At 37.0% G+C, this 27,811-nt stretch overlaps 1 protein-coding gene across 1 annotated transcript; it reads right to left on the bottom strand.

Annotated features, from left to right (window-relative positions):
* Positions 1 to 1,351: 1,351 nt before the first annotated feature.
* ugt8 (UDP glycosyltransferase 8) lies at positions 1,352 to 18,813 on the bottom strand. The gene is made up of 6 exons (XM_023956818.1): positions 18,600 to 18,813; positions 12,373 to 13,205; positions 7,886 to 8,028; positions 4,944 to 5,020; positions 4,316 to 4,535; positions 1,352 to 4,183 (listed from the first exon to the last, which is right to left on the bottom strand). The coding sequence occupies exons 1-6, from the start codon at positions 18,616 to 18,618 to the stop codon at positions 3,805 to 3,807; spliced, it is 1,671 nt and encodes a 556-aa protein (XP_023812586.1). The 5' UTR covers positions 18,619 to 18,813; the 3' UTR covers positions 1,352 to 3,804.
* Positions 18,814 to 27,811: the final 8,998 nt, after the last annotated feature.

Genomic DNA, 27,811 nt, shown 5'->3' with positions numbered 1-27,811 from the left:
TGTTGGTCTTGATCGCACCTGAAAGCCTTTAAAAACAGATAATTGTGTAACTTATCATCAGGATTTCCACATCAAAAGCCAGTTTCTTTGAAAACATTGAAATGCCGGAGATGAGTAGCCTTCTTAAAAATGCAAACGTGTTCTCACTGGATGACTGGTCTTCAAATTTCGACTTTGGTTCACCCCTACTTATTAAAGCTCACTCCTGCAAAGGTCAAGAGGTCATTATACCCTTTGGGAATTTTATCATTTGCTTGTTCCCCGGGTCAGGAGAAATTTTGGAAAACAAACTTTTAGTTCGGCTGTAACCTCTGCATGGGACGCCCTACAATACTTCCATTTTTTTTTCCTTTTCTTTCTTAATGATTTTGCTTCATCTGTGATTATTTGTATGCTTTCATATATATATATATATATATATATACATATACATACATATATACATATATATATGTATATATGTATGTATATGTATATATATATATATATATATATATATATATATATATATATATATATATATATATATATATATATATATATAAATAAATAAATAAGAGATCTCAATGGGACTTTTTTTTGGTAAAAAACCCTCGCCATCTGATCTATTTTGAAAACGTTTCCAGTGGTTTCCTAATTCTGATTATGTCAGTTTTTGCCAAAATCAAATAAATTCTTCAGAGCAGAAGTACTTGTTAGGAATTTACCTCTGAGTTGTGGGTGGGATTGTTGGCACAAGGTAAGCCCACCCAACCTCTCCGTTGCTGAGAGGTTGGAGCCGCAGGGATCTTGTGGCCCACCCAGCGTTTTCTACGTCACAAACACGCTCTTTTTCAAACTGCACTTTTTAGTCTGCTCCTGGTTCACAACAATTTGAATAAAGAAGGAAATACTCAGAAATACAATTTTAAGCTGCTTTTTCATAATACATGTCCTCCATGATCTGAAAAATGCAAGAAGAGCATGTTAAAAACACCAAAAACACAATTTTCATCAGAGTGGGGTTTAAAATAAAAATTAAAGGTTAGATAAAATAAACAACTTAAGTTTTGGGTGTATTTTTCTTTTGTTTTGTTTAAATAACCAGCTCTTTCAGGGCGCTTTCTTTACGAACGGTTAACCCAGTTTTAACCCAGCACTTTAATGAGAGTATATCGATATTATTCATTTCAGAGCCATTCAAAACACTTAGATCGATAACGGCGTTCAGTGAAACATAGAAATCACAAACTTTGACATTTCTGCAGACTAGCATTTTACTTGCAACAAGAAGTCCAGTGTAGCAAACATGTGTTCTTGTCCTGAAAAACTGCATTTATAAAAGATAACGAAAAAAAAAAATGAAATCACCTCTGCCAACAAGATTTGGAATTTTATTTAGAATTAGTGTTCTGTTTCTGTTCTATTTACAACTCAGACACACATGGCAGGAAAAAGTCTTAGTGTCAATTCAGAATGAGGTCAAAATGAAACAAAGTGAGTAACAAAGAAGAGCAACTACATACGCAGGAGGGACTCGATGCGGGAGGAAACGCAAGGCGAGGACAAAAAGGAAATCAAGCAGGAGCCCCCCAAAGAGGACAGCATTCAAGTTGAGACAAACATCACAAAATGAAACACCCGAAACATTATTGTAGAACACGGAAGGATGCCTTCTGTCTGTATGGACGGTAATACTGAATGAGAATAGAGGAGAAATCTTTACAACCATTTCAAATCCTGTTCATAGCCAGTGTAGCACCTGCACGTCGAGCCCCACCCAAACAGCCGGTGTTATTGATGATTAAAATGACCTAGTTTCAAGTATAATTGTCTTCAGCAGAATGGGGTTGTGCTGTGCAGGTGTATTAGCAGCTCACAGAGAAAGAATGGTTTTATTTTTCTTGATCAATAAATTGGAACAAGCCGTTTTGACGATTTCTAATATAGTTCTTGTGGTTGAGATAATATTTCTTCTGTATTTTGTCATAAATCTGCAGTTTGTGAGTCCAAGATAGACTTATTTAATGTGGTAAACAATCCCTAAAATGCTTTTTTATCTGGCCTGTGCCGCATGACTTGCAGAAAACATGCATGTGGAGAGGAGCGATAAGACAAAAAAAGTCAACTTTTAAGGTACTGCGCTCATGAGGTATTCCACATCCACCCATTTTTCCTATTTGTCCTTAAACAAGATGCTTTATGTTTAAAACTCCTCAAATTTCAAATGCAGAAATTTCAGTTAGTCATGATCAAATAGTGTAATATACTTCAACCAACATGGCGACAAATGATGACAAGAAAAATATACATGTGGGGTTTTTAGAGACAATTTTGTCTCTTAAATCATATTTTTGCTTTTTTTTTATTAAATGAGCAAAAATCAGAACTCAAATGTTTTTTTTCCCCACACGAATCACAACGGACTGAAACATATCTCATTAAAAGTTTCACCCAGACACTCTAAAATGATACCAATACCAATCAGATTGCTGAAATAATAGCAAGCAAACATACAGATCCGGGTTCAAGCAGACTGCATTCACATATACTTGCATAAAAAAAGGTCACGTGGACGATACGCATCACTCTCGCTCACGATAAATTGCACAGAGGTTTTCAAAGTTTTGTGCTTGGACTTCAACGGTGAAAACCAAAAACAAACAAAAAATCAAAGGTGAGAGACATGAAGCGGAGCGACCTGAATCTTAAAATACCAAGTGAGTATAAATGAACGACGTATGTTAGAATAGAAACGGAATCACATAGTGTGCTAGCAAATCAAGAACTACGTATATCATTGGTAGAATTCTAGCATTGAAAATGGCAATCGACAATCAAATCTTTTGTAGTGTAATGAATGGATGAATGCAAAATTAGGAAAACGGGACTTAATGAATCACCTGATTATTAGCCATTCTGCTTTTACAATCCACAGTATTTACCATGCAGATTATTGCTCATCATCTTTTATTAATACCATCGCCTTTTCACAAAGATATGCCAAAACGTAGCTTTTGATCTTGCCAGAACAAAAGCTAATTTAAATACAACAAGAAATTAAAATCCCAGTTTGGCACTGCTGTGTGAAAAGGAGAATTGTTGTATTTTTCTGCTGACCTGCAGAAGCAACACAGTTAATAGTGTGGCTGAGCACAGGCCGATCTTAAGCATGCCGAACAACGCTGCATAGATGTGAGCTCGGAATAGGGAGTGTATGTTTACCCTCGCTAATGTGTGAAATAAATTAAAATGAATATACAAAAGGTCCATCCTTAAAACGCCTTTGTACAATAATAAATAGATTCATCTTCTATTTACAGCTCTCCCGGCTTAAAAACGTTTCCAAAGCATTTTTTTTATTTTGTTCTAGGTTTGAAGGCATTGGTGCTCAGGTTTATATCACTTTTCCAGTGTCCCATTAGTAAAGGAGGCAGGAAGACAAGACGGAGCTTAATGGAGAGAAGATGCTCAAATAAAAATGACATCCTCCGATTTATCTTTCCGGCATTTCAACTCTAAAGACTTTATGGTGTCATGCTGAAACTGCTGAAGCTGCAGCTGTTATTCTGCTTTTTTCTTTTTTTTGGTTAGACTTGTCGCATTTCACACATAAACATTCACCTAGACTCACACATACACTGGAGATTTTTTTTTTGAGCACCTGATGTTTTGCTCTCATCACGCCCTACAGCTTAAAGTTTGCTCTAAATAGCAGTTGCCTCTTGACACAGACCTAAGAATAGCTTTGCCTCTGAGCTTTCACAACATAGAGCTGAGTCCTTAGGTCAACTTTTGCTTTGCGCCTCTTTACCATTCAAAGCATTAATCCGTCTTCTTCTCGTTTTTCAAAGAGCCATTGCTGCTGTGCTTCCCGTTGGCGATGCTGCCTCTATGACAGTGTCCGTTGGTCATGCTGCTATCATCCCTGATGGCGCCTCCTCTGGCGTGGTCCACGGACTTTCCCCTGAGCAATCGCACCAAGCCTCGCAGGGCAAAGACAGTGAGCGCCATGGCTACTGCGACCGTAAAAACGACATCCAGCAGAAAATACTGATAGAGGGAGACTTCGTACACAGCGGATCGAAGGTGGTTTGCTCCTTTGTGCCGGAGAATGTAGCTAATCCAATAGACAGCCCTGGACACTGGGTGGCCCGGTTGATCTTTGTGAATGTTGGATAAGAGACGAGCTTGCTGACGATACCTGGATGCGTAGAGACAGGACAGAAAAAACATCTTTAAATAAATGTAGGTTCCAAACTAACCAAAGATGGGTTTTTCTATTAGTAAACGATTGGGATTGGTACTGACAAGTGTAAAAGACAAATGAGCTCACCTGTTGTCTTTCATGACGCTAGTCAGAGCAATGAAGAGATCTTCCTCTGACATGTACTTCCAGTGTAGCATGATGCCCATTCCTTTAGCTGCCACACGAGTCATGGTGTCATAGTGGTCACCAAAAAGAGGCACGCCCACCACTGGCACCCCATGGTACATGGCTTCATAGATGCTGTTCAATCCCCCGTGACTCAGGAAAGCTCTTGTATTAGGGTGGCCTGGATGACCGGGAGAATAAAGTGCTTTATTTTCCTTCTTCCATTATTGGGAGGTGTGTCCACTGATCATGTTTCACAGGACACCTCATTGTGACAATTCTTCAGCATTATATTCACAGGTTTTACTGATGACCCAGAGAGGAATAAAACTTCTACTGCAATGATTCCGGGGAGCTGCTAAGTGCTTAAACTGGCCAGATTGCGGAAATATGCGACTCTTTTCATAATTAAATAATAAATCAAAATTAATGCTAATTTTATATGTCTACATAAAAATCACAATCTAAATTTTAATAAATGTAGCTCTTAAGAACAGCATGCAATTTTCTAAGGATTTTCAGATCTTGTATCAAGAATTTTTTTTTTTCCAGTCAAGTATTTAAGTCTGTATCCTGTATCTGCACTTACCCAACAAGTCATTCTGGGGCATCCAATCAACAAGCTTGGTGTTGTTGCCAAGGTTATTGGGTGGAACGCCGGAAAATCTAAGGAAAGATAAGAAAAGGACAGCAATGGGGATAAAATATCTTCCTGGGAAAAACATCCTATCTGTTGGTGACAAAGGATCTGATCACAACACGATGCCCCAATTTGAGCCATTTTTAATTTTATGCACTTTTCTGTGAAATCGAAATAATTATTGAGAAAAACGTTAACCTTTTTTCTTTTTTGACATGCCATCATTCATGCACTACGAGAGTTTTAGGGCCCAAAAAAAAGACAATTAGAAAAAAAAGAAAAACAGAAGAACAATACTCATCATTGGACTAATTTAAACTGTCTTTCATGCAGTGAATGGTTTTAAGATATAGTTTTTCACTTTCCATCATAAGTCAAATACATCTTTTTGCTAGTGGCTAGTTAGCTTGGCTTTAAAGAAGTGGAATTAATGCTTTAGAAAATCCTCTAATCAACACTTTTTAACTATTCACTTTGCAGAGCATCTAAATGATTGAAACTGGTTTAATAACACTAGCCAAGGTTATTCGACAAGGACTGACAAACCCTTGGGAAACAATGGTCTTAGAGCCTAGTAAAAGAAATGTCAAGCTTGGATCATGCGCTCAAATTCAAGTCAGACTGTTTTTCTAAATTGTGTTAAACACCCGCTCAGATGAAAACTGTGTTTTTTGTGTTTTTAATGTGTTCTTGTGGCCTTTTTCTGATGATGGAAGACAGACAATATTGCTTTGAATTGCATTTCATTTTATTGTTTTGAATGAAATGCAAAACAAATTTTCATTCAAATTCAACAGTTTTCATTTAAATTGTTGTGCATAAGGGGCAGAGGGGAAAAAAAGTAGTTTGAAAATACAATCGGCAGACAATAGTAGACAAATCGATCCATGTTCGTCTATGTCTTTCTCGTCCGAGCTGGAATCTGGCTCAAATAAAATATTTTTTCCTTATACCAAATTTCAAAATGAATACTGACTTATACAATGACGTGATAAGTGGATTGCTAACTGGGTAGCAGAGGAGCTGGGAAAGCACACACTGTATGTATGCTGTGTAGATGATATGCTGTGAGCACAGTGATTTATTAATTATTTGTGACTCTTAGAACTGTGTGATCCGCAGTCCTATAATGGTTAATTGGAATGCTAAATGTTTTAACTCCTCATGAATATGCATGCTCACCGCAAGCCCCATCATTGTCTGCTTCCCCCTTCAAACTCCGTCAACACCGGTCAACAAAGCCTTGCTTCATTGTCCTGCTACTCAAAGCGGGCTTTTACTGATTCACTCCTGGTACAATGAATTTCTGTTGGATCCTGTTTCTCTCCTCTGTCTACTTCCGCTTTTATTCATTTTTAAGAACCGCAGAATGCCGGCCTTTCTTCACAAACCTAAGTACCTTCAAAATGATTATTTTTCTCCTCTTAAAACCTCAGAACCGTTATTGAAAATAGCTTTCTGGTTACATCCCTGTTTAACTTTTCTCTTGAGATCACGCATGTCCTTCCTTATGAGGATATTTACTCTTCCATTCAAAAGAAGTTGACAAGCTGCACCAAAGACTCAAAAGATGTTTTTTTCTTAAATCCCCGGTGCTTTCTATCCAGTCTGAATGAAAAACGCAGAGCATTACCAGGCTTTTCATTTTTTCATAATTATTAACCCATTTCAAATATGTCATAATGTTATTTTAGTGTTCCATTTCTTATCAAGGCTGCAATAAATTTCGAAATTGTTTTTTTCAAATGCTGTACAACACAAATGTTTCTTAAATCTTTTGATGCATGATTATTTTAAGCAAATTTAAAAACACTAACCCCTAATTTGTGCACACAGTAGCACATTTAAACATTAACTAAGTTTTATTGTCCTACAATAAACCTAAGGCCTTGGAAAAAAGAGAACATACTGGTTAACATTTGGAAAAAAAGACTTAATTGCTTTATTTACACTTTCTTTTTCTTTTTTCTTTGTTCTTTAATAGAAATTACACATTTTAAAGTTAAAGTTAAATTGAAGTTAAAATTATTAAAATCTGCCAAGACTTGTGCTGGTGCTCTTAATGAATCCTAGGCTTAGAAACAGGGCAATGTAAGAGTAAAACATTAACTTTGTGGAGGAAGCTGGATTTTGAAACATTTTTAAAAATAGACCTCATATGATTTCCTCAATTTACTGTCTTTTTTTTCTAGCATTTATAAGCTTTTCAGGGCTAATGATCACAGAAAATATTGGATCAACACCTAGACCCCGAACCGCAGCTCAAACATATTAGTTTGTGTTTCAAAGTTGAAACGGTTTGTTCCAATAAAATCCCATTAAGGCCACGTTATGCTGCCTAGAAAATAAGGACAAGCATCTGTCAACATCAATGACTTCACAAAAATCTGGGGAAAAATATATATATATATATATATATTTACTTTTTCTTCTTTTCTTTTTAATATATAGCGCTTTTCTACTTTCTTTGAAGGCCAAAACGCTTTACAATCACAGACCCATTTACCCATGCACACACATTCACACACTGCTTAACACTGGTAACAGCTTATAACAAATGTGGGGTTCAGCCCAGCGTTCAGTGACACTTTGGGCAGGAAAAGCAGGAACTGAACCTACCAATCTACAATCTGCACCACAGCAAGCCAAATTACTCTTTGTGAACGTTGCACAGTAAAACAAAGTCGCTTTAGCTAGTTTGCTTATAATGATCTCGGAAAAGTTGAAGTCTGATTTTAAAAAAGATCTTGATGTTGCTTTTACTTTAAGAACATTTTTTGTTAAACTGAAGAAAATAACATTTTTTTTAGTATAGACTATTTTTGTCCCTTTACAGTAGAATTCCTTAATGTCATCCATTATATTAACATATGTGTTTGTATGTGTGTTACCTCCAGATGACACGCTGTGACAGCCTGCCCAGAGCTCCAGCCAGTTTGTTAGCGATGTCCTGGGACAGGTACTTCACTCCAGCTCCAAAGGATACGATCACCACACCATGCTCGGATGCTTCACTCACCCAAGCCTCAAAATCCTGGGGAAAAAAAAACGACTGCTTATTTGCAACACAAGTATTTTTAAGAGATGCTGTTTAACAAATATCAAAATCAGTAATTTCATGTGTGCATGATAATCAATGATTTATATTATTATCTGTTTTTCTTGCATCTTGTAAACTGTATGCAGGAGGACAAGAATTTGCTGAAGTAAAATAAATACCCCCCCCCCCCAAAAAAAAAAAAAAACAAAAAAAAACAATAATTTAAACAGTAATCTGTGGACAACTTTATGTCAAATTTTGAGTTTCTGGATATTGGGTGTAAAAAATGGATTCCAAATCCACTACAATATATATTACCCATGCTGTCCTTCATATAGTGGAATCTCAGGAATGTGTCTTTTATTATGCCTTTTTCATTTTCAGTTTTCAAAAAATCTTTTTTCTTTACTGATTTTAAATGATGCTATTTAGATGAAGATGAAAGAGAACTTTAAAAAGCATTTGTATCAAGTGTAAGCTGATTGTACAGCCCAAAGACTGTCTGAGGTAAACAGGCTTTAAGATCTTACAAAAAAATTTAATTTATGAACAAAAAGAACATCAGCCATCAACGATAAAAATCACCCAAAAATCCAAACACTGCCACATTTAGTTGTAATGTAATGTAATGTAATGTAATGTAATGTAATGTAAATGTAATGTAATGTAGATGTACTTAGATGTATGGATAAAAGTATAAATAGCCAAAAAGTAAAGTAGCTTTCATTTTCTACAAGATCTGGGATTAGAAAAAAAAATTCTTTAGTCAAACTAGTGTTTGTAAAATAAATGTAATTTTTAGCCTGCTGCTTCACACGTCTCTCTGGAATGTCTTTATTTCGACTTTTAGCTTTTATTTTATCTTACTGTGCTATAATCCTAGGTTAAGATTAGAAAAAATATGTATTTGTAAAATTTGAGAAAAAATGATAGCCAGGCATGAAGTCAACTGAGTTGCAGAAAAACAGTCTGCCATATATAAATCTTTTCTCATGTTTTAATTTGTGATAGGGTATGTAAAATAAACTGCCTTAACTGATGATTTTCTGAACTGTGTCTGATTCTTTAAATGAATTTTGAAGTTTGCAGATCGTGAAAGTTATTTTGATTTTCATTCTGTAATATTTGAATTGGTTAAAGATTGAAACATCCGTGCAAATAAAATTTTAACATAAAAAAATGTCTTCTAGAGATGTAGTTGTAGAGTTAGATAATTTCATTCTTCTCTATGAGTTCTGGTAATTGCCTGTCTGTCCTGGTGGAGGATCCCTCCTTCATGTGGGCAACCCTGAAGTTTCTTCGTTTTTTCCGGAATCCGTTTTTCTTTTAGGAGTTTTCCCTTACCACGAAGGGGGGTCTAAGGGCAGGGATGTCCAGTTTAGTTTAGTCTGTTTAGTTAGTTCATTTTAACATTTTCCAATTGAATTCTACGTATTCATGATCGTTTTGATTTTATGTTTCACTTTTTCAATTACCTATATTAAGCCCATCGAGACAACTGTTGTTGTGAATTTGGGCTATACAAATAAAATTGAATTGAAGAGATTTAGATTTTTGACAGAAGCACTCTACAGCCATAAAATGTATCCTTATTGAAAAAAAAAAACGTTTAACAAGCACAAAGCTTAAGGCTAAAATAGATGTTTGCCTTTTTTCATTCTAAAATAAACCCAAAATTAAAACAACAACATAATTCTTATTTTAAAAAGGAATACTATAAATTTTTTACTAATGTCAAAGTTATTTAGATTACTATATAAGGTAAAACCTACTGAAACGTTTTGCAAAGAATGGCAATGTGTTCATAAACGCACAAAATGCATTAATAAAATCAAATAATGAGCAGATTTGGTAGTTAAAAAAAAACGTAGGTTGATTAGATTAACATCATCTATAGGGCAGAATCAAGAGGAAACCATGGTAGAGTTATAGGACTCCAAGACTAGCAGAGGCAGAGAGGCTGGTGGTCCACCTGCAGCAGCTACGCCGGGCCCTGGCACGGAAGAACCTCGCTGGCACACTGGGTTCTGTGTCCCGCGCAGCACAGCCCGGCTGTGGCTACAACGCAGCCATAGTGGCCGCATAAAGGAGTCCCAGTGTCCCCGGAGATTTGGCAAAAACAATGACTTCGTTCTCCCCCTAACTTCCATTATATCTCCCTACACACAACACAGCACAATGCTGGCTTTAGGCTGGACTGGCATTCCTAAAACCCCCAGCAGCAGATACCGACGACCCGCGCTCTCAGTATTCAAGTGCTTAACAAACCCCCGTCACTGACGCCTCTGCCCTTTATGCCTTCCCCTCCGCTATCTGCTTTAAAATGTACTATGCTCATGCAGCCCAGAGCCATCTTCACCCCAGCATGGCCTATGAAGGCTAGCTTTGTAGCTGCATGCGATAAGAGATGTCAAGTGATTAAAAAAACAATAAGAACTCATTTGAATCTGAATAAAATCCAGAACATGACTTTCTATCGAGATAATAAGGAGATATGCAAAAAAGAAGAAAGCCAAGACGGACTTACCAAATTGATTTGTATTTTCTTTTTATTTTGATTCTATTGTGAAAAAATCTATTTTGACAAAGGCCCCTGGCAACACACAGAGAGAAGTCTGTAATGTTTATTAAAGATGCACTTTAACTGTGAGAGACAGAATGTAAAAAAGAACCCAGGAATTCATTTTGTATAATTCTTTAAAGAAAAAAAAAATGTTCGATGGTCCAGAAAGTTTGCATTTAGGACCAACGAGCAAGCAAGACTTGTGTCCGTCACATAACTGTTATTCTTCTTTAGGAAGCTCTTCTACTTATTACCTGTATCAATGACACCTGTTAGAACTCGTTATTTGTATAAAAGACACCTATCCACACATTTTTAAACAATCCGACTGCAACCTCTCCACCATGACCAAGACCAAGGAGCTGTCGAGGGACACCAGGGACAACGAGACGGTGGATTTGAACATGGTAAGGAAGAAGTTTGGAGAGAAGAGATCAACTGTTAGAGCAATTATTAGAAAATAGAAGAAATTCAAGATCACTGAGAATTTCTCCACACCTGGAGCTCCATGCAAGACCTCACCTGGCATGGTACAAATTAGAACAGTGAGGAAACAGACCCAAGCAACAAAAATGACCAGAGAAGAGTGCTGGGACCACACTAACAAAAGTTACTATTAGTAACACACTATGTCATCATGGATTCAAATTCTGCAGTGCTCCAAAGGTTCTTCTGTTTAAGTCACCACTTGTCCAGACCCATCTGCATTGAAGAGCGGGGCCTTTTGTTTTTGAACAAATACTCATATTCTGCACCATTATACAAACAAACTCCTTTAAAAACCAAACAATGTGATTTCCTGGACTTTTTTTTTTTTTTTTACATTCTCTCTAACATTTTAAGTGTATTTATGAAGAACATTGCCGACCTCACGTCTTTTTATGTGGAACAATTTGACAAAATGACTACCAAATACATAATTTACTTCACTGTACCAGCATTATGTCTTTTCTCTTTAAGTTATTAACTTGTTTTAACCTGGCAACACGGTTGCGTAGTGGTTAGCGCTCACAAAACGAAGGCCCCGGTTCAAGTCCCGGCTGGGGGACCTGAATCAGAAGATCAATGGGGGACCTTTCTGTGTGGAGTTTGCATGTTCTCCCTGTGCAGGCCTGGGTTTTCTCCGGGGACTCTGATCCCATCTTATCCCATCGTCCAAAACCATTCTTAATAGATTAATTGGTTACTCTAAATTGTCCCCAGGTGTGAATGTGAGTGTGTATGGGTGTGTGATTGTGACCCTGCGTCAGACATGTCCAGGGTGTCCCCTGCCTTCGCGCACGATTGGCCGGGATAGGCTTCCATAACCGCGAAAGGGACAGAAACGGGTTTAGAAGAGGAATTAATGAATGGTTTTAACCTCAGTGGACCACACAGTTGACCATAGAACTGAGTTATTGTCACTGGTTATTGTGAAAGGATTTTTAATTTAATGTTTAAGCTTTATAGTTCTTCCATTTCCCAAAAAAATGCAAATTTACTTTGACTACTAGTCATCTCAATAACAAAGCATAAACCACCAACATTCATTTAACAAGTGCATCAACAAAATTTGAATTTTAGACTGTGGATCTATAGATTACTGGGGTTTACCTAATAACCAAGCAACCTAGCTTTATTGCTAAGTGATTCTACATTGCTGAATAATATTAGCTAAAATATTTTAAGCATAGTTATGATTGCTGCAATCATATGAGCTTCTTTTTGATATTTACAAGTACAACAAAAAGGATTAGATTCACTACATTAACCCACCCTTATGCCCCTCTACTGACCTGTGGTAGCGGACTGGGAGGCTTGGTCAGGATGCCCCCTATGTAGACCACATGAGGAAGGGTGGGCCTGGGGAACTCCAAAGCCATGTCAGTGCAAAGCATCCATAAGCGGCTCCCCTGCACCAAGTCAGCCATGGCCGCTTGAGGCTTTACTCCATGTTTCCACATGATTTGATCATACTTGGGCAGTATAATATAATGGACTCCGAAGCGTTGCGCCAAGTACACGGCAGTGTTGGCGATCCTCTCCACTAGCGACATGCGATCTGTCAGCAGTGAATTAAATTCAGGTACATATGACAGAGGGGCTGGGGCTCCGACTTCTGCAGGGTACCACAGGCCTGTGCTAAACACAGCATATTGAACGCCAAGGATATGGGCAATCACAAAACCACACATTTCGTTGGGGTCCACTAGCAGCAGATCAAACTTCTCTTCCTTCAAACGATTCATTAATTCAGTATTGCCGACAACAACATCACAGTTCTGGGCGTAGTGATCAAGTATGTCGAAAAGTTCTAGAAATGTCAAACGCCCTGAGAAGATGTTGGTGACTTTGGATTGGAGAAAACTGTCAGCAGCGCTGCTATTAAAAATTCCTGGGTACCGTTGCAAATGGTAGTGATTGGAAGGCGGGACCTCCCGACCCTCAGAAACCAGAAAATGGCTCTCGTGACCCTCTTGGCTCAGAGCCGTTGCCAGTGTCTTGAAGATGTAGAGATGTGACTCAAACATTATAGGCGGAACAACAATCACTTTAGCGGCCAACGATGTGCCAGAAGTCCAGGTGAGGAGGCTGAGGACAACCAGCAGAGATGATGGTGGCAACATGGCTAAAGCGAAAGATAAAAAAAGGAAAAGACGGTTATTAACAACATTGTATGCCACCAAAATAAAGTTCAGAAAACACATAATAATGCTACAAATTTATTATTTTTTTTAATCTAATTAGCCTTTGAGATTATAAACTGAGAAAAAAAAATATTGTAAATGTAAGAAACATACAATATGTAAGAAAAAGAAATATTTTTGTGACACTATGGAACACCATACAAGAGGCCAGGCAGTTCAGATGAGGGCTATTGGTGTAATGATCAAGTCTGAAAATATATTTTGCTATCTTAACTATTAGAGTTGTAATATTTACATTTTTCATGTCTTATAACATAACCTTGAATATGCCACCACAATACAGATAAACTGCTTCAAACATTTCTTAAAGTGTTTCTTTTCAGAAAAGAGTTTTGTATTGAGGAATAATAAAAAAGGACAATGCCTTGTTTCTGTATGAGCCTTTTGTCTCAACCAACAACACTGCCTGATAACAGAAACATCAACAGGAATTATGATTTTAAAAAAAGTCAGTTTTAACAGTTTGAAAAAAGTAGTGAAAGAAGTGAAAGATTGAATGAAATATTTCACACTAGTTGGTTTGAAGGCATAAGTATGCATGTGTGAACACTATCTGTATTGTGTACATGTTGACATACGGACATTTTTGCAGCTAGCAGGTGTGTTTATGACATTTGAGTGTGTGTGTGGACAGGCCCCGCCCCTTTGAGATTTGTATTACACATGAACCTTACCGTAATGATAAACATCCAGCAACTTGTTGCTTTATGCTGCTTCATGGTTTTATCCCCCCCCCCCCCCTCCTATTATCACCCTCCTATCCCCCCCTCTCTCTAACATCCCTCTCTCTTCTTCTCTCTTTTCCTTTTCCGTCCGGTCCAAAACAAAAGATTCTCAAATTTGATTAAAATGAATAAAGTTTGGCCTCAATTACAAAAGGGGTTTATTCAGACATACCTCTGGTTTGTCTGAAGATTAATAACCCCTGTTGTTAAAGTAAAATATGTCCAACACAAGAGGCCTTCAGCTCTCATCTGTCTGCCCAGCTGTTGGACAGAACAAGTTAAAAAAAAGAAAAAAGTAGTTAAAAGCCCACAACAAAGGCCATGCAACAAGTGTGCTCCTCCAAAATAAGAAGTAATATAGGTTTACAGCTACCTACCTCTTAAGAAGTGGAACCACTTCTTCCTGAATTGATTTCTAATCAACCTTTTTAATCTGCTTTTGCCTTTTTTACGCCGTCTCTGAAATGCTTTATTTCCAATCACAAATGAGTTGTTTCTGTTTTCTTGCTGAAAAATACCCCCATGAGAAGAGAGGTTTCAGTCAGTCACCTGTAGTCTGAACCAACTGGAAAGTCAAATTCAAACCTGCTGAGAAAACAAGGACAGATTTACTAATTCTGCCTCCATGTGATTCATTTTTACATGGACTCTAAACAAAAACAGCCTAAAAACATGATCATGTTTTGGATTCTTGCCATTGACAACTTTTTTTCAGCTCAACACCGGCTCTATAATGTCACAAAGGCACTTCTATAGTATAGTTCCATATGAAGTGCCCCTTACTAAATTTATAAAAAGCCCGGTTTGAGAAGGTTGCGTCAGGAAGGGCATCCGGCGTAAAACATTGCCAAATTTACCATGCGACTTGTTCGCTGTGGCGACCCCTGATGGGAGAAGCCGAAAGTGGAAGAAGACAGTTTTTAAAAATGTTCATAAATGTTCAGCCCTAATTTTAAGCATCATCGAATTGACTGACTTTAAATGAAAAGTGCATTTCCTAACTTGTCTTAAGTCTCTGCTTCAACAGTCTTGGTTCATCCAGCTGCAATGATGATTGGTAAGGAAAATAAACATTTAAGAGACTATATATTGTCTGAGTCATGCCATTATTTCTACTGTATCCAATGGCAGGCAAGGTACTGTGTCAGTATTTGTGCAGGTGCAAAGTTTACTCTGCCTTTTTTTTTTTTACATCTTTTCAGTCCACCCTCTCATACATCCTGTCACTACCCCACTCTAACTGTGTCACTGACACGGTGTGGGTCGCACCAGCGTCATTCTTAGCCTCCAGTTGATCTTTTCACCAACAACAAAAAAAAACCCACAAAGAGCCTTTTCTTATGTAACCACGTCATCATTTGTGCTATGTATGCCAACGTCTGTGACGTTTTTCTATAGGTAATTCTAAAAGTTTATTGCCAAAATTCAATATGAACACGGTTCATATTTGGTTCAACTAGACAAACTCAAAGTCTCTAACAAAAGGCCAAAACAAAGAGTGACCGACTTCTCCAAGAATGTTTGAGACACTGGGAACCTGTTAAGGGGCATGCTCCACCTGTGACACGTTTTATGCAGGTAGATGTAGGTAATGATTACCTTCTGCCAATGCCACAAGATAATTCCCCCAGCTAGTTTTATCACTAAAAGAGCAATATCTCATTACAGTGAGCCATTTTGCTTGAATCTACACTGAATAGCAGGACTCCTCTTTTTTCAGATGACTATGAACTATTACCACACAAACAATGAAGTGTCTTTTAATGTTTGCAAATAACTAGGACTTGCAACAGAAAAGACTTGGGGCGGCCACCATTTTGTTTAAGCCCCATCCGGAGTATATCACTACAAACACTTCAAAGTCCAGACTGCTGCCTGTTGCTATAGAAACTTGTCCCCGTCTACTGAGCACTCCGATGCGTCATGACTTAGATTACCAACCATGGAGTCTGATTACCCTGAGCTCTCTGAATCTGGAATGAGAAAATAAATGGATGAGAAATAGTGTAGGGACAGGATCGACGATAAAGCGACTGAGGATGGTTGATTCCCACTTCTCTAAGCCAAAACATTTACCATGATTCTTAAATGTGGGTATGTGTAACAAGACCAGAAGAACAAGACAAGCCAAAATAAGTTAAACTAAAAGTTAATGAAAGTTTAAAATGCTATTTAAAACCAGAATTTTTGCACTTAAGTTTTACCATTTCTTTAACACGTATAACAAGTTTTTCTTATATCGACATAAACACTTTTTGATTCTTCAGATTTCAAACACCTTCATATGCAGTTGTAAATCTCTCCCCAGCTCTGATACAAGTCTCTCAAAGTACAGCACCTCAAAGAATACTTTTTGTTTTTTTTAAATTAAAAAGTGTTCATTTGCTAATAACTATTCTACCCTAAAATAAGCATGGACGGAAAAATACAGGTTTTCGTACAACAAAAATACTGCTTTGGGTTCAGCAGACAACATGTAAGCAGGAAGTCTGACTCAGACGAGGTGTGACACATCGACACTAAAACGTAAAGAAGTATTTTGTAAGTTTATAGAAGGCGATCTTCAGAAACATCTAAAATATTGGTCTTTTTTTGAGGTTTATCATATTTCAAATTCAAAAACACTTGAAAATATATTTTTTATACTCTCAAAAAGCAAACTTTGAAATAAAAAATAATAACTTCTCTTTGGCTCTTAACCATGGAGTCACATAAAATAGAGATAAAATTGTGCATTAGTCACAAGAGTGTGTGTTAAGCCAATGAGGGGTGGGGTACATTTTCTGCTTTAGTCTAGCAGAATGAGCATACTCTCAAAATGCACAAAATGCAGAGGAGTAAAATGAAATCTGACATTTATTCAAACACAATTTTGATTTTTGTCTAGAAATACTTCTCAAAAACAAGGAAGAAAATAAATAAAGACTAAAAACAAAGAAAAAAAACATACAAACTGACAGATACATGCCTCCCTTGGCTTCAAAGGCGAGTTCAACATCTCGCTCAAAGCTAGAGATTTAGTTCGTCTCTAACAATGTTTGTTTTTTTCCTAATTCGGCATATCGGAAGTTAAACTCAGATAATGGAATCTAGCATGCCAGCACATGGTCGGTCAAGAAGCTGTATATCCAGAAAATAAAAAGAACCCAGTGCCCTGATAGAAAAAATGTGTTGACGAGTGAGCAAATAATTTCACCTGCAACATCAAACCTTTCAGAATAAAAGAGCAGCTGAGGTCACAGCAACTTCTCCATCTGGGATTTTGTCAAAAACAGAATGGAAGTGGAAAAATAAACAAAAAAAATGCATGAAATGAATCAATAACGCTTGATGTTCTCATGCAAAAGCATGGTGTGATGTTTACAATACCAACACGGTGTGTTGGTATTCCTTTATCTCCAAAAGCATGATAAGCGTTTCACAGAAAGAAGACACAGGCGGTGTCTGACACCACCCTTTTTTCTTTATTATTAAAACATTTATCAGAGTTGGATTAACTACAACCTTGGGATTTAATTCATTCCACAATCGTTTTACCTTTTGGTGTGCTTATTCACGTATCCCAGTAGATTTACTACAGACTGTAGTCCATCACAAAAGCCAAAACCCAGGAACAGGTCAGACAGGTTCTATCTATGTGCTAATAATTATCACTTTAAATAACAGCGTAAACCAATACACCCTTTAAAAAGAATAAAAAGGGCTTCACATATCCACCTTTAACACTAATGAATGGGACCAGGTTAAAATCCTCATATGTCAGAAAAGTACAATTCCCTTGTTTATTTCATTTGTGTTAAACTGTATTGAACTGTTGGCAGACATTTCATCAGTTTTCTTGTTTGTTTTTATTTCATAACTTTTAATGTGTGCGGATTTGGTAAGGATACATGTGGGATATAAAAAAAAAAACGATCTCTGGGTTTAACTAATTTTGCACGACTATCTGATAAATGCAAACGATCAGTTTATGTAAACTAATGGGTGTTTGTAATCATAATAGTCAGTTCACTCTGGGTTTTTATTTTTTTTAAAGCTGTCATTGATTTATATTACGCAACTACTGGTTCACTGTTCACAAGTTACGATGTAATATAATAAAAGGTAATATCATTAAAGATAATAGTTACTTTTCTGAAAGCATAACATCAGTCACCGTAGTTAATATACCATTACAAATGATGAGCAGAACATAGTGTATAAAGTTCACAACTTGATAATATAACTGTATCAAATGTTGGTTATCAAATATATGACTAAGTAACAAATATTACAAGATTTCATTATTATATTACATTTTAACATTGTGAAAAATTCCATTCAATTTCATTTTCGGTGACGAAAATTCCGTGCGGAGCCTGAACGCAGCACCGTCACCAGCTACCTTTCTTAAAGAACGAACCATATTTTTAAAAAGATAAATAAACACAAAATACTATCAAACAGGCATAAAAGTGGAGCTAGTATCATTTCAGAGTTGACCGCTTTAAGAAATAAAACAAATACGTGAAATAAAGAAAACTGTTGTATAAATGGGGTTGAGTGGATGGCAACACCTGTAAGAAAACTCCGCCTGTTCACTGGCCTTACCTTCAGACGTGCAGGTCATGAAAAGTGGGAAAGTGGAGTCCTGACTACAATGAACGGAGTTTAGAGAGTCAAAAACATAAAAGAAAATAAGGTTCCCTGCGTGGGGGAATAGAGACTGTACGGCCAAAATGTGTCCCCAGGAAATTAATAGAACTGAGGGAGCATGAAACTCGCCGTCCCCACCACGGAAAGGCGGGACTAAAGAGTGGTGCAAGATGGAGAGAAGGGAGTGGTTGGCAGGCAGACCAAACGCAAGCAGGGGAGGAAGTAAACCTGTGACTGAGAGCACACACAGGTAGCTTGATTGTGTCACTTCTGACAAGGTGCAGAGGTCAGGGGTTTGTCTGAAGGCATAAAAAAAAGATTGTCTTTACAGTAGACGATGTATATGATCATTAAATAGGTTGTTAAAATTATTTTTAGGTGAACAAATCTTTAATAAAATATATTTTTTAAAAAGTTTTCAAAATTGTTTTTATTTTATTTTATTTTTGTTCTCTCCTTAGCACGAATAGTCAATTTACTCTCTTAAAACACTTGGGTAATGTCTTTAATCCAATTTAATTCTTGGGTTATTTGTGTTGGGATTTTTTTCTTTTCTTTTCTTTTTTGTAACTGTTTGGGGAAATAACCTACTTTATTTATTTATTTATTTATGTATTTATTCATTCATTTATTTATTTATTTTAACCAAATTTATGTTTTATTTTCAAGAGTTTTCTTTCTTTTTCTCAGTTAAAAAAACCTCTAGAAAGTTATTCCCTTTTTAACCTCAGAGTGGTCAAAAACAACCCAACTTGGGTTATTTTTAACAATTGACTTTTTAGTGTGTAATAAGTGAGGCCGTAAACTTGTTTTTTACTTTACATATACTATATTGTTAACTCCATGTGCTAATTTAGTCTGAAGATGTACGGTATTCAAAATACTTTATTTATCCCTAGGGGAGATTGCTTGAAAAAATACTAATTTAAAACAAGGATGATGCGTCTTAACACATGTGCACTAAAGATGTTTGTATGCTGTAATGCACTTTGTGTTACGTAGTGTTTTATAAATAAAGTTGTACTTGATTTGATTCAAAAAGAAAGTGCCATGGAAAGAAGTCAGAATAAATAAATGTTAAAACTCTGGAGTCTTGACAAATGGTGGAGTTAACAAAAAATATCTTGTTCTTTTTTAAGAAAAAAAAATGTATTTTGAACACAAAATGAAAATAAACACAACAGTTAAAAATAGACTGATAAAACAAAACAATTCCTTGAAAAGCAGTTATGTGTTGTGCATATTTCTATTTAACGTTTTAAAAGTGAAAGAGTCAAAAAACCTGATTTATAGTTCTTGGTAAATTCCACTATTTGCCATGTTCATTCATTCTGTATAAATGTTATTGCAGCTGAGAATCAAACTAATCCAGTGATGGACCCTCAATTCTAGGGCAACAAGAGGACGGATTGATCTTTACAGATATTTCTTGCCTTAAATCACTTGATTTGTTCACAAACATACAATCTTTGAAAAAGGTTAAAAGTTGAATTTTTCTCTCTCTCGTAACATCATTTTTTTATTTTAATGTTAGCTGAAAGCATTTTTAGTGTCCTCCATAGGACCTTGATAAAAAGGGTTTGCAGAATGCCTGTCACATTTTCTGGAAACAAAGTTCTTTTCTGTCCTTATCATCAAATTTCATGATAATTTTGATATCTGGAGTTGAGAATTGTCACGATTTAACACTATTCCGAGTAAAATATGTTACCATTATCTTTGTATCAAATAAAATCACGTGAAGCCTTTTTTTATTTCCAATTTAGAAAATGATTTTTCCTTCTATCAAAAGTCTACCCTCTTTTTCTGAAATTGGACTTTGTAAAGACTATACAAAAAAGTAGAAGAGCTTTTGGTGGGAACAGGGGGTTGGGTTAACTCCCCACCTGCAAAAAGGCCAAGAAGGCAGATGTTTATCTCCTGCAGAAAATGGTGGAGGTGGAGAATTCGAGGTGTAAGGTCGTTGTGACGGTAACACAAAGGAGTAATTCTGTTGGTATGGTGAACACTTACATGCAAGCGCACTGAAACAAAGAGGAATGCAAAGTAATTTTTTTTGGACCGAGTTCTGGAGACTAGGGTCATCGTGGATGCAGATAAAGACAAATGGATGGTTCTTCTCCAACAGTGATCCATTTGTTATCTGGACTCCACACACACACACACACGCACACACATATAGCTAATCTCCTTCAATACATTCACTGTGCTGTCTATGCCATATCCTTAGCAATGGCCTTAGTCACAACAGGACGCAATCTAGCTTTGAGCATCCACTGCTGTCTCTCTGAGTCCAAACAGCTAAATGGAGGTGGATGTGAGGTTTATGAATTGTCTCTTGTAAGGGTTACGTATTTATCATTTAATTACACGCTATTATTACCATAATATGATTGTCTGGGTTCTATCTTTCAGTAAAGAAAACAATGACGTGAAAAGTGCTGTCTATACAAGATATGTTGTGACAAACTGGCTTCTCCTTCTGCAGAAGTCTAACAAAAATTCTCATCTCCTGTGTGATTCTTCTCTTTGTTGGGGAAAAGTCATAACCCTGACAGTCTCCCTCCTACTTGAGCTCATCATGTACTTCTGTGAACCACCACCCCTCCTTCCAATCTCCATCCAACCCCCACCAGTCTTCTGACCCTATTGTCTTTCCGCCCGCCCCCAACCCCTTCTTCTTTTCCTCTTACCCCCTCATATCAAGTGTGTTACCTGAGCGCCATATCAATAGTTTATTACCCTGGGATATCCAATCTACAGAGCATGGCAGAACTCTCCCATGGAGAGCTGAGGTGGTCATGTCTGTGATGTGACAAGAAAAACAAATAAATAAAAAAGAGAACAGAGGCTTGCAAAAAAGAAACAGAAATGTAGAAGGGTAAAGGCAGAGTTGTTGAGTTTATATCATTTTGTATAGATTGAATTTGTGTGGGGACATCAGGTAACCTTTCTACACTAAAGGCTTTATTTTTTTTTACTTTTCAATTTTGAATACAGTTTGTAACTTTCCTATGGGCAAAAAACTTTACTGGATAATGAAATACTTTCATTCAAAATCTTTCTCAAACTCTCTTGAAATAAAACAAATTATGAATAAGTCGCCAGACTTTGTGTCAATATACTGACATCTACAGGAGAATCAAAAGGATTGCAACTAACCAACTCTATCCTGTATTATTTTACTTTTATAACTATTTATTTTTGTGCACAACACAATCATCAGTATTTCACTCCAACAAATTACAGAATTGTATTGTATTGTTCTGTGGATTTGTTGGTTTTACCAACCTTGTTCGGGAACTATTCCTGATCAATCTGATACAGCCTCTGTGTAAGGAAGGATAACATTCCATACAACTATTCCAGAGTTTTCTCATCAATGTCAATCAAATCTGACATCAGGGATGTCTCACATTGAGACTGACCCTATAGAGATTTTAATTTTTTTTAGGTATAAACTTAACTCCTCTGGGCTACAGCATCGCAGTATTTGTGAGGTTGGACTGAAGTGGCACTTGAATGCTGCTCAAAGGCTCATAAAGCCTTGGTTGCAAAAACTAGTCTCCCCAAGGAACCTGAACTTATGGAAGATGTTAAGAAGTACTGGACAGAAATAATGGACTCACCTTGACCCACAGCTTGGGCTCTGGAAGCAATTTCCTTGAGATAGTTTTGTTCCTGAGAAAGTCTGGCAGAGGAACACGTCACACATATCTTGAACTGGGATATAGAAGCATTTAATTTTGTTCTTTTATTGTCAAATCTGCTGAGTGGAAGTATTCCAAAGTCATATGATTGGGATTTGGTTTTGTGTGGAACTCTGAAGGCAGAGGACAAGTACAAACAGGACAACTGTACTGCAGCTCTGAACGTCACTGAAGCAAAAACCTGATTTTGGGAAGACATGATACATGACCCTTATTGGATCAATCAAATTTCTGGCAAACTATCAGACATCTTAGGAGAGACTCCTTTAATTCTACCTATGTTGAGGGTGAGAATTTGTTGATCTCAAAATGGAAGGAGACTATTCTACACTGTCCCACCAAGTCTTAAAGCCTACTTTGGGACTTGGCTGCCCATTGCAAGGTGGATACGGTGGATAGAAAGCTCAGCTGTGCATGACTCTGGAGTTGGATGGAACCACACTGTTAAATTTATACCAGTCTGTTATAAAACATTGAAAAAAAAATCTCAATTTTGTGACAAACCTGTGGCTTTTTCCTTACTTATAGCCATAGCTGTAAACAAAGGGTTAAGATTACAGATGCAGGCATCAGAAAGGAGACTGTCTAACAGGAAGTGTGTGGGCTTTATTTCCCTACTTTTGATGCTTTCTATCATTTCATTTTAGTTCAAGTTTACAAGTGTACCTCATTTACCACAGGGGGGAGCACAAACCCCACTTCTGAAAACTTGGGATCAGAGCTAAATCATTGTGATGCCATTTGAAAAATTATGCTAAATGTTGTTTCCTTCTAAAATGTTTTGCTCTTTGATATATATTTGTTTAGGTTCTGCATATTCAGCCACTTTATTCTGGGTTTGCTGATATAGCCATATTAAAACATAGGGCTCACATATGACAAACCCAACGTAAAGTCTAGTATATTGAACAATATATTTGTTCGAACAGAACACAATAAAGGAGCCTTGTTTAGGGATATGTGATTCAGAAAACAGTAAAAGTGACAAACAAACAGGCAAGAGGCAATTTAACATTTTATAAAAGTACCGGTAGTTAATTTGAAATGTTACATTTATCTCGTAAGCATGAAGCCTAAACCACAAGTTAATGGCCACACTAACAATATTTTTTTTTGTTTTGTTTTTTGCATCTCATGACTTCATCCATCTGTTATATCTGCACCACCTACATTTCATTTTCACTTCATGTTGGGTTCTTTCCTTTTCTTTTTTTTCTATTTCCATGTTGGTGTAAGCATTGTTGTTTCAGTCCACCCTATATCCTTTTAGCTGTTTCCTTCTCTGTCATTACTCTGCTATTAGCTTTCATCATGAGGCGGAAACACTGACCTTAAGGTCACAGCTCTACTCGGAACAGTTTTTTTTGTTTTCTACAAAACACATTTTTGTGTTTTACAAAAACACATTTTTTTATGTTTTACAAAAACACATTTTGTAAAACACAACACATTTTGTGAAAAAGTTCTAATTATTTTGGATTTTTGGGTATGACAACGCAACAGATGACCCCCCCCCCCCCCCAAGATGTTTTCTGTATTCCAATGTACTGATTTAAAGTTTTTTTTTTTTTTTTTTTTTTTTTTTATATCAAACTGCTTCTGAAGGATCTTTTTGGCTTCCAGGAACAACAGAAATGTTTATAAATTTGAATTTTACAGCAGTGGATGCAGTTTAAATTTCGTAAACAGAAACAGATATTTAAGGAAAAGATTTCTGCAATTTTGACATCAGATTAGTTTGGAACACTTTTACTACAACTTTTCTTTTACTATTTTTTCATTCCTGCGGATTAGCCTAATCTTATAAATTTACCCTCTAAAAGTAGAAAAAAAATCAATTAAAACACAAAAAAGCTGGCTTTGATTCAGCTATAATTTCCTTTTCCTTCCTAAAAACACAAATGTATTCTTAAACTTAATGATATCTAAATAAATTGAATCAGATCGGTCAGAAAACTCAAGCTTGGCGTTGAATAACTGGCTGTCCTCCATACTGCCCTTATGTCAAACGTATTTAGCGCTATGTGAAAGAAATAGATCAAAACATTTCAGTCTTTATCTCCCAACCCAGCATCCTGTTGCTGACACAGAGAATTTCTTTCTGGCCGGGCTCCAGGCCTTTGAACAGTCGTTCAGGAGAGAGGAGGCCGGTGACTGATAAAATGGGTGTCAGCATACAGGAAATGTAGCATTGCACTTCTTCAGCTTTAGTTTCACAGGATTGTTCTAAGTGCTGAGCCACTCTGCTGGAGTTTGTCCATACGTATATTCATCTGGGATGCCGGCAGCCTCCCTCCTTCAATGTACTTTCAATTGTCCAGGACTCACCTCAGCACTCAATTTCCTCTCATTTTCTCCCTCCATCTGTCTCTGTGAGCAGGTGCACAGTGACAGAGCCACTGAGCTGTGAAATCTCTGCTTCTTGAGATGCATTTCATGCACACATACACACACACACACACACAGGCTCTCCCACGCAATTCACCCTTTGTTTTTGTCCCATTTCTAAACCCCATTCTACTCCTTACTGTATCTCTTTTTTGTGTAATTTTCTCCTGCTGTTCAAAGACTGACACAACTTTTTTTTATTTTGATGGATTTATTTTTTAAAAACAGGGGAGGGGGAGGTGAAAACATTAAAATCCTATCAAATGAAAGATCCTGCAGAGTTTTTTTAAGCAATGACAGAAGCATTTGTTTGCATGAGTGTGCGTGTGTGCAAAAGAGGGAGAGCACTCAGTGTGGCTCTCCTGCATATGTCTCTGACCGCATCTACATCTTTAATGTTTCAGACTGAATAATGGATGACACTTCTGGGCATGAAGACCCACACACATACTTTCATCCCTTCCACTCGCAAGACTGCACAGAGACTATTCCAGACCATCAGAAGTACAATGGAGTATGGTTTAGCATCAAACTGCACTAACCTTCGTAGATCAACGGTAGAAAAGAGCGGGTCACTGTCAAAAAAACAACCCCTACCTGCGCTATCGACCACAGAGTTTTCTACAACCGACTTCCTGTTTACAAGAGGCGCACTTCCTGTTGGAAGGAGTTCAAATAGAACATTGTACACCTGTTTTATACTTTTGTGCCTAGTTGTGTGGTTGACTTCTTACTCATTAACATTGCTGAAAAGCACTTGGTATGAGTTTCTCTGGAGGAGACATGCATGCTTCATTCTTTTAATTTGACTTTCAAATGGCTGCACCCTGTCATCTTTACAAAATGCCCACACACACACTTGCCATTTCCAAAGCTTCTTCTGAAGAGGAAGATAAGAAGCTAAGGTCAAGGTTGGTTTCTACAGCAACTGTGTATAACAATGCCATGATCCAACTGACAAGCAGACGCTTCTCATCTGCAGCCTCTAAAAAAGGCTGTGGGAAGATCAACCTTTGCTCTCCTTCTTAAGCCTCAATGCTCTTTTCATTTACGATCATTTTTTGGTTCACTTTTCTGTCTTTCAGCACAGTAAATGGTTGGAAAATCACTTAAAGTCTCACTCTGATCATATTTTGATCTATTTTCAAAATGTTCCCAGTGGTCTTTTAATCACGATTATCCTATTTTTCGACAAAACAAAAAAGTCCTGTGTCCTGTGTTTTCGAGAACATAGTTTCTGCATAGTGGCAGAAGCCTGTGAAGCTTTGGTACAGTTTCAATAAGGAAGATATCCCTCGTCTTCAGGTACGCTGGGTTGCTGATTCTTTATTCCACACATCACTCATCAATTGGTCTTCACTCTGAGCCTGTCGCTAAAGTGCTCACTTTCTTCACAGCCAATCATAATCAAAATCCCATCTTTAAATTTAAAGAAGTTTGTCCATTCTTATTCCAAATATTTCGCTGTCCCACCTCTGTCCCGTTCTCCTCCTGGCTCTTATTCGGAACGGCCTGGCCTTAACCACCATCACTGTCTGAGCCCAGGGATCTTGTCACTTGGTCAGAGGTCATCTCGAACATACAAGATGTCTCCGGACTAGAGCCTAACCGCCAACGACTACTGACTATTTATACTTAATTCCCGTTTCACTATTAAATCTTTTAATCACACTGTCAAAATTTCAGAGATTCACGGATCTATTTTCGAATGGAGGAGAGTTGGGAGGGAGATTGTGGCTTGCTGTAGTAGCTTCTATGTCACACATACAAACTTTTTCCAACAAATTTTTTTGTCTGTTCCAGATTCACAGCATTTTGAATAAAGAAATAATCAGAAATGCATTTTCTAAGCTTACATTTATTTTGCTCTGCTAAAAATGCCACAAAAACATGTTCAAAACACCAAAAATTCAATTTTCATCTGAGTGGTTCTAAAAATAACACATAGATGGAGAAAGTCTTTTAACAGTTCACCGGAAATCACTGGAGAAATAAAATGACTGCATATTAAAGATGTAGCTTATTTTGATTTAAATTCCTCACTATATGCACAAATAATGGGATTATGGCAAATGGGAAAAACAGTGTCCGGGCAACAAAGAAGTGGTTTCATGAGAAGCATTTCAAGATCCAGGAGTGGCCTAGCCAGTCTCCAGGTTTCAACCCCATAGACAACCTTTGGAGGGAATTGAAAGTCTGTGTTTCCCAGCGACAGCCGCAAAACATCACTGCTCTAGAGGAGATCTGCATGAAGGAATGGGCCTAATTAGCAGCAACAGCTTGTGAAAGCGGTAAAGAGTAGCATACAATGTTTGACTGCTGTCATTGTCAACAAAGGGTATATAACAACGTATTGAGTTGAACTATTGTTATGGACCAAAAACTTATTTGCCACCATAATTTTTAAATACATTCTTTAAAAAATCAGACAGTGTGACTTTCTGGATTTTTTTTTCTTTCATTCTCATTTTGTCTAGCATAGTTGAGGTATACCTATAATAAAAATGACATGCCTCTTCCATCTTTTTAAGTGGGAGAACTTGCACAATTGGTGGCTGACTACATTCTTTTTGCCCCACTCTATATGATTGCTTCTCTAAAAAAAGTAACACCAAATATCAGAGTTGCACTTTCTACAACTTTGGCTAAAAACTGAAGTCCTCTCTAACAAATCTTTGGAGTTAAAGCCCTGACCTCACAGGTCCGCTCACCATCACAAATCAGCCAAAGCACACAAACCTTATCTTTTTAAACAAATGGGAGTCACCAATGCCCAAGCAAGGTCATCTTTACTGTGACACATGATATATATATATATATATATATATATATATTATATATATATATATATATATATATATATATATATATATATATATATATATATATATATATATATTATATATAATAATTAGCTGTTCGTGCTATATCATGAGGTTAATTTTTACATTCGGCGCCCCATAGTGAACAGGACTTTCTGCTCTTATTGAGGGCTGACAGGGAGGGAGGGGTGGTTGGTAAATATATAAATAAATTGTCACGACGAGCCCGCGCACGGTGCCATGCGCG

This window comes from Oryzias latipes, chromosome 1 (assembly GCF_002234675.1).
Source record: "Oryzias latipes chromosome 1, ASM223467v1".
Lineage (NCBI taxonomy): Eukaryota > Metazoa > Chordata > Actinopteri > Beloniformes > Adrianichthyidae > Oryzias > Oryzias latipes.
Note: the sequence above shows the minus strand (reverse complement) of the source record. Positions and strands in the feature narration are given on the sequence as shown.

Coding starts and splice junctions, on each gene's coding strand:
- ugt8 (XM_023956818.1), bottom strand. Junction 5,021..7,885: donor TCACAGCGTGTCATCTGGAG/GTAACACACATA, acceptor ATCTTTCCTTAG/ATTTTCCGGCGTTCCACCCA. Junction 4,536..4,943: donor GCCCCAGAATGACTTGTTGG/GTAAGTGCAGAT, acceptor CCGGTCATCCAG/GCCACCCTAATACAAGAGCT.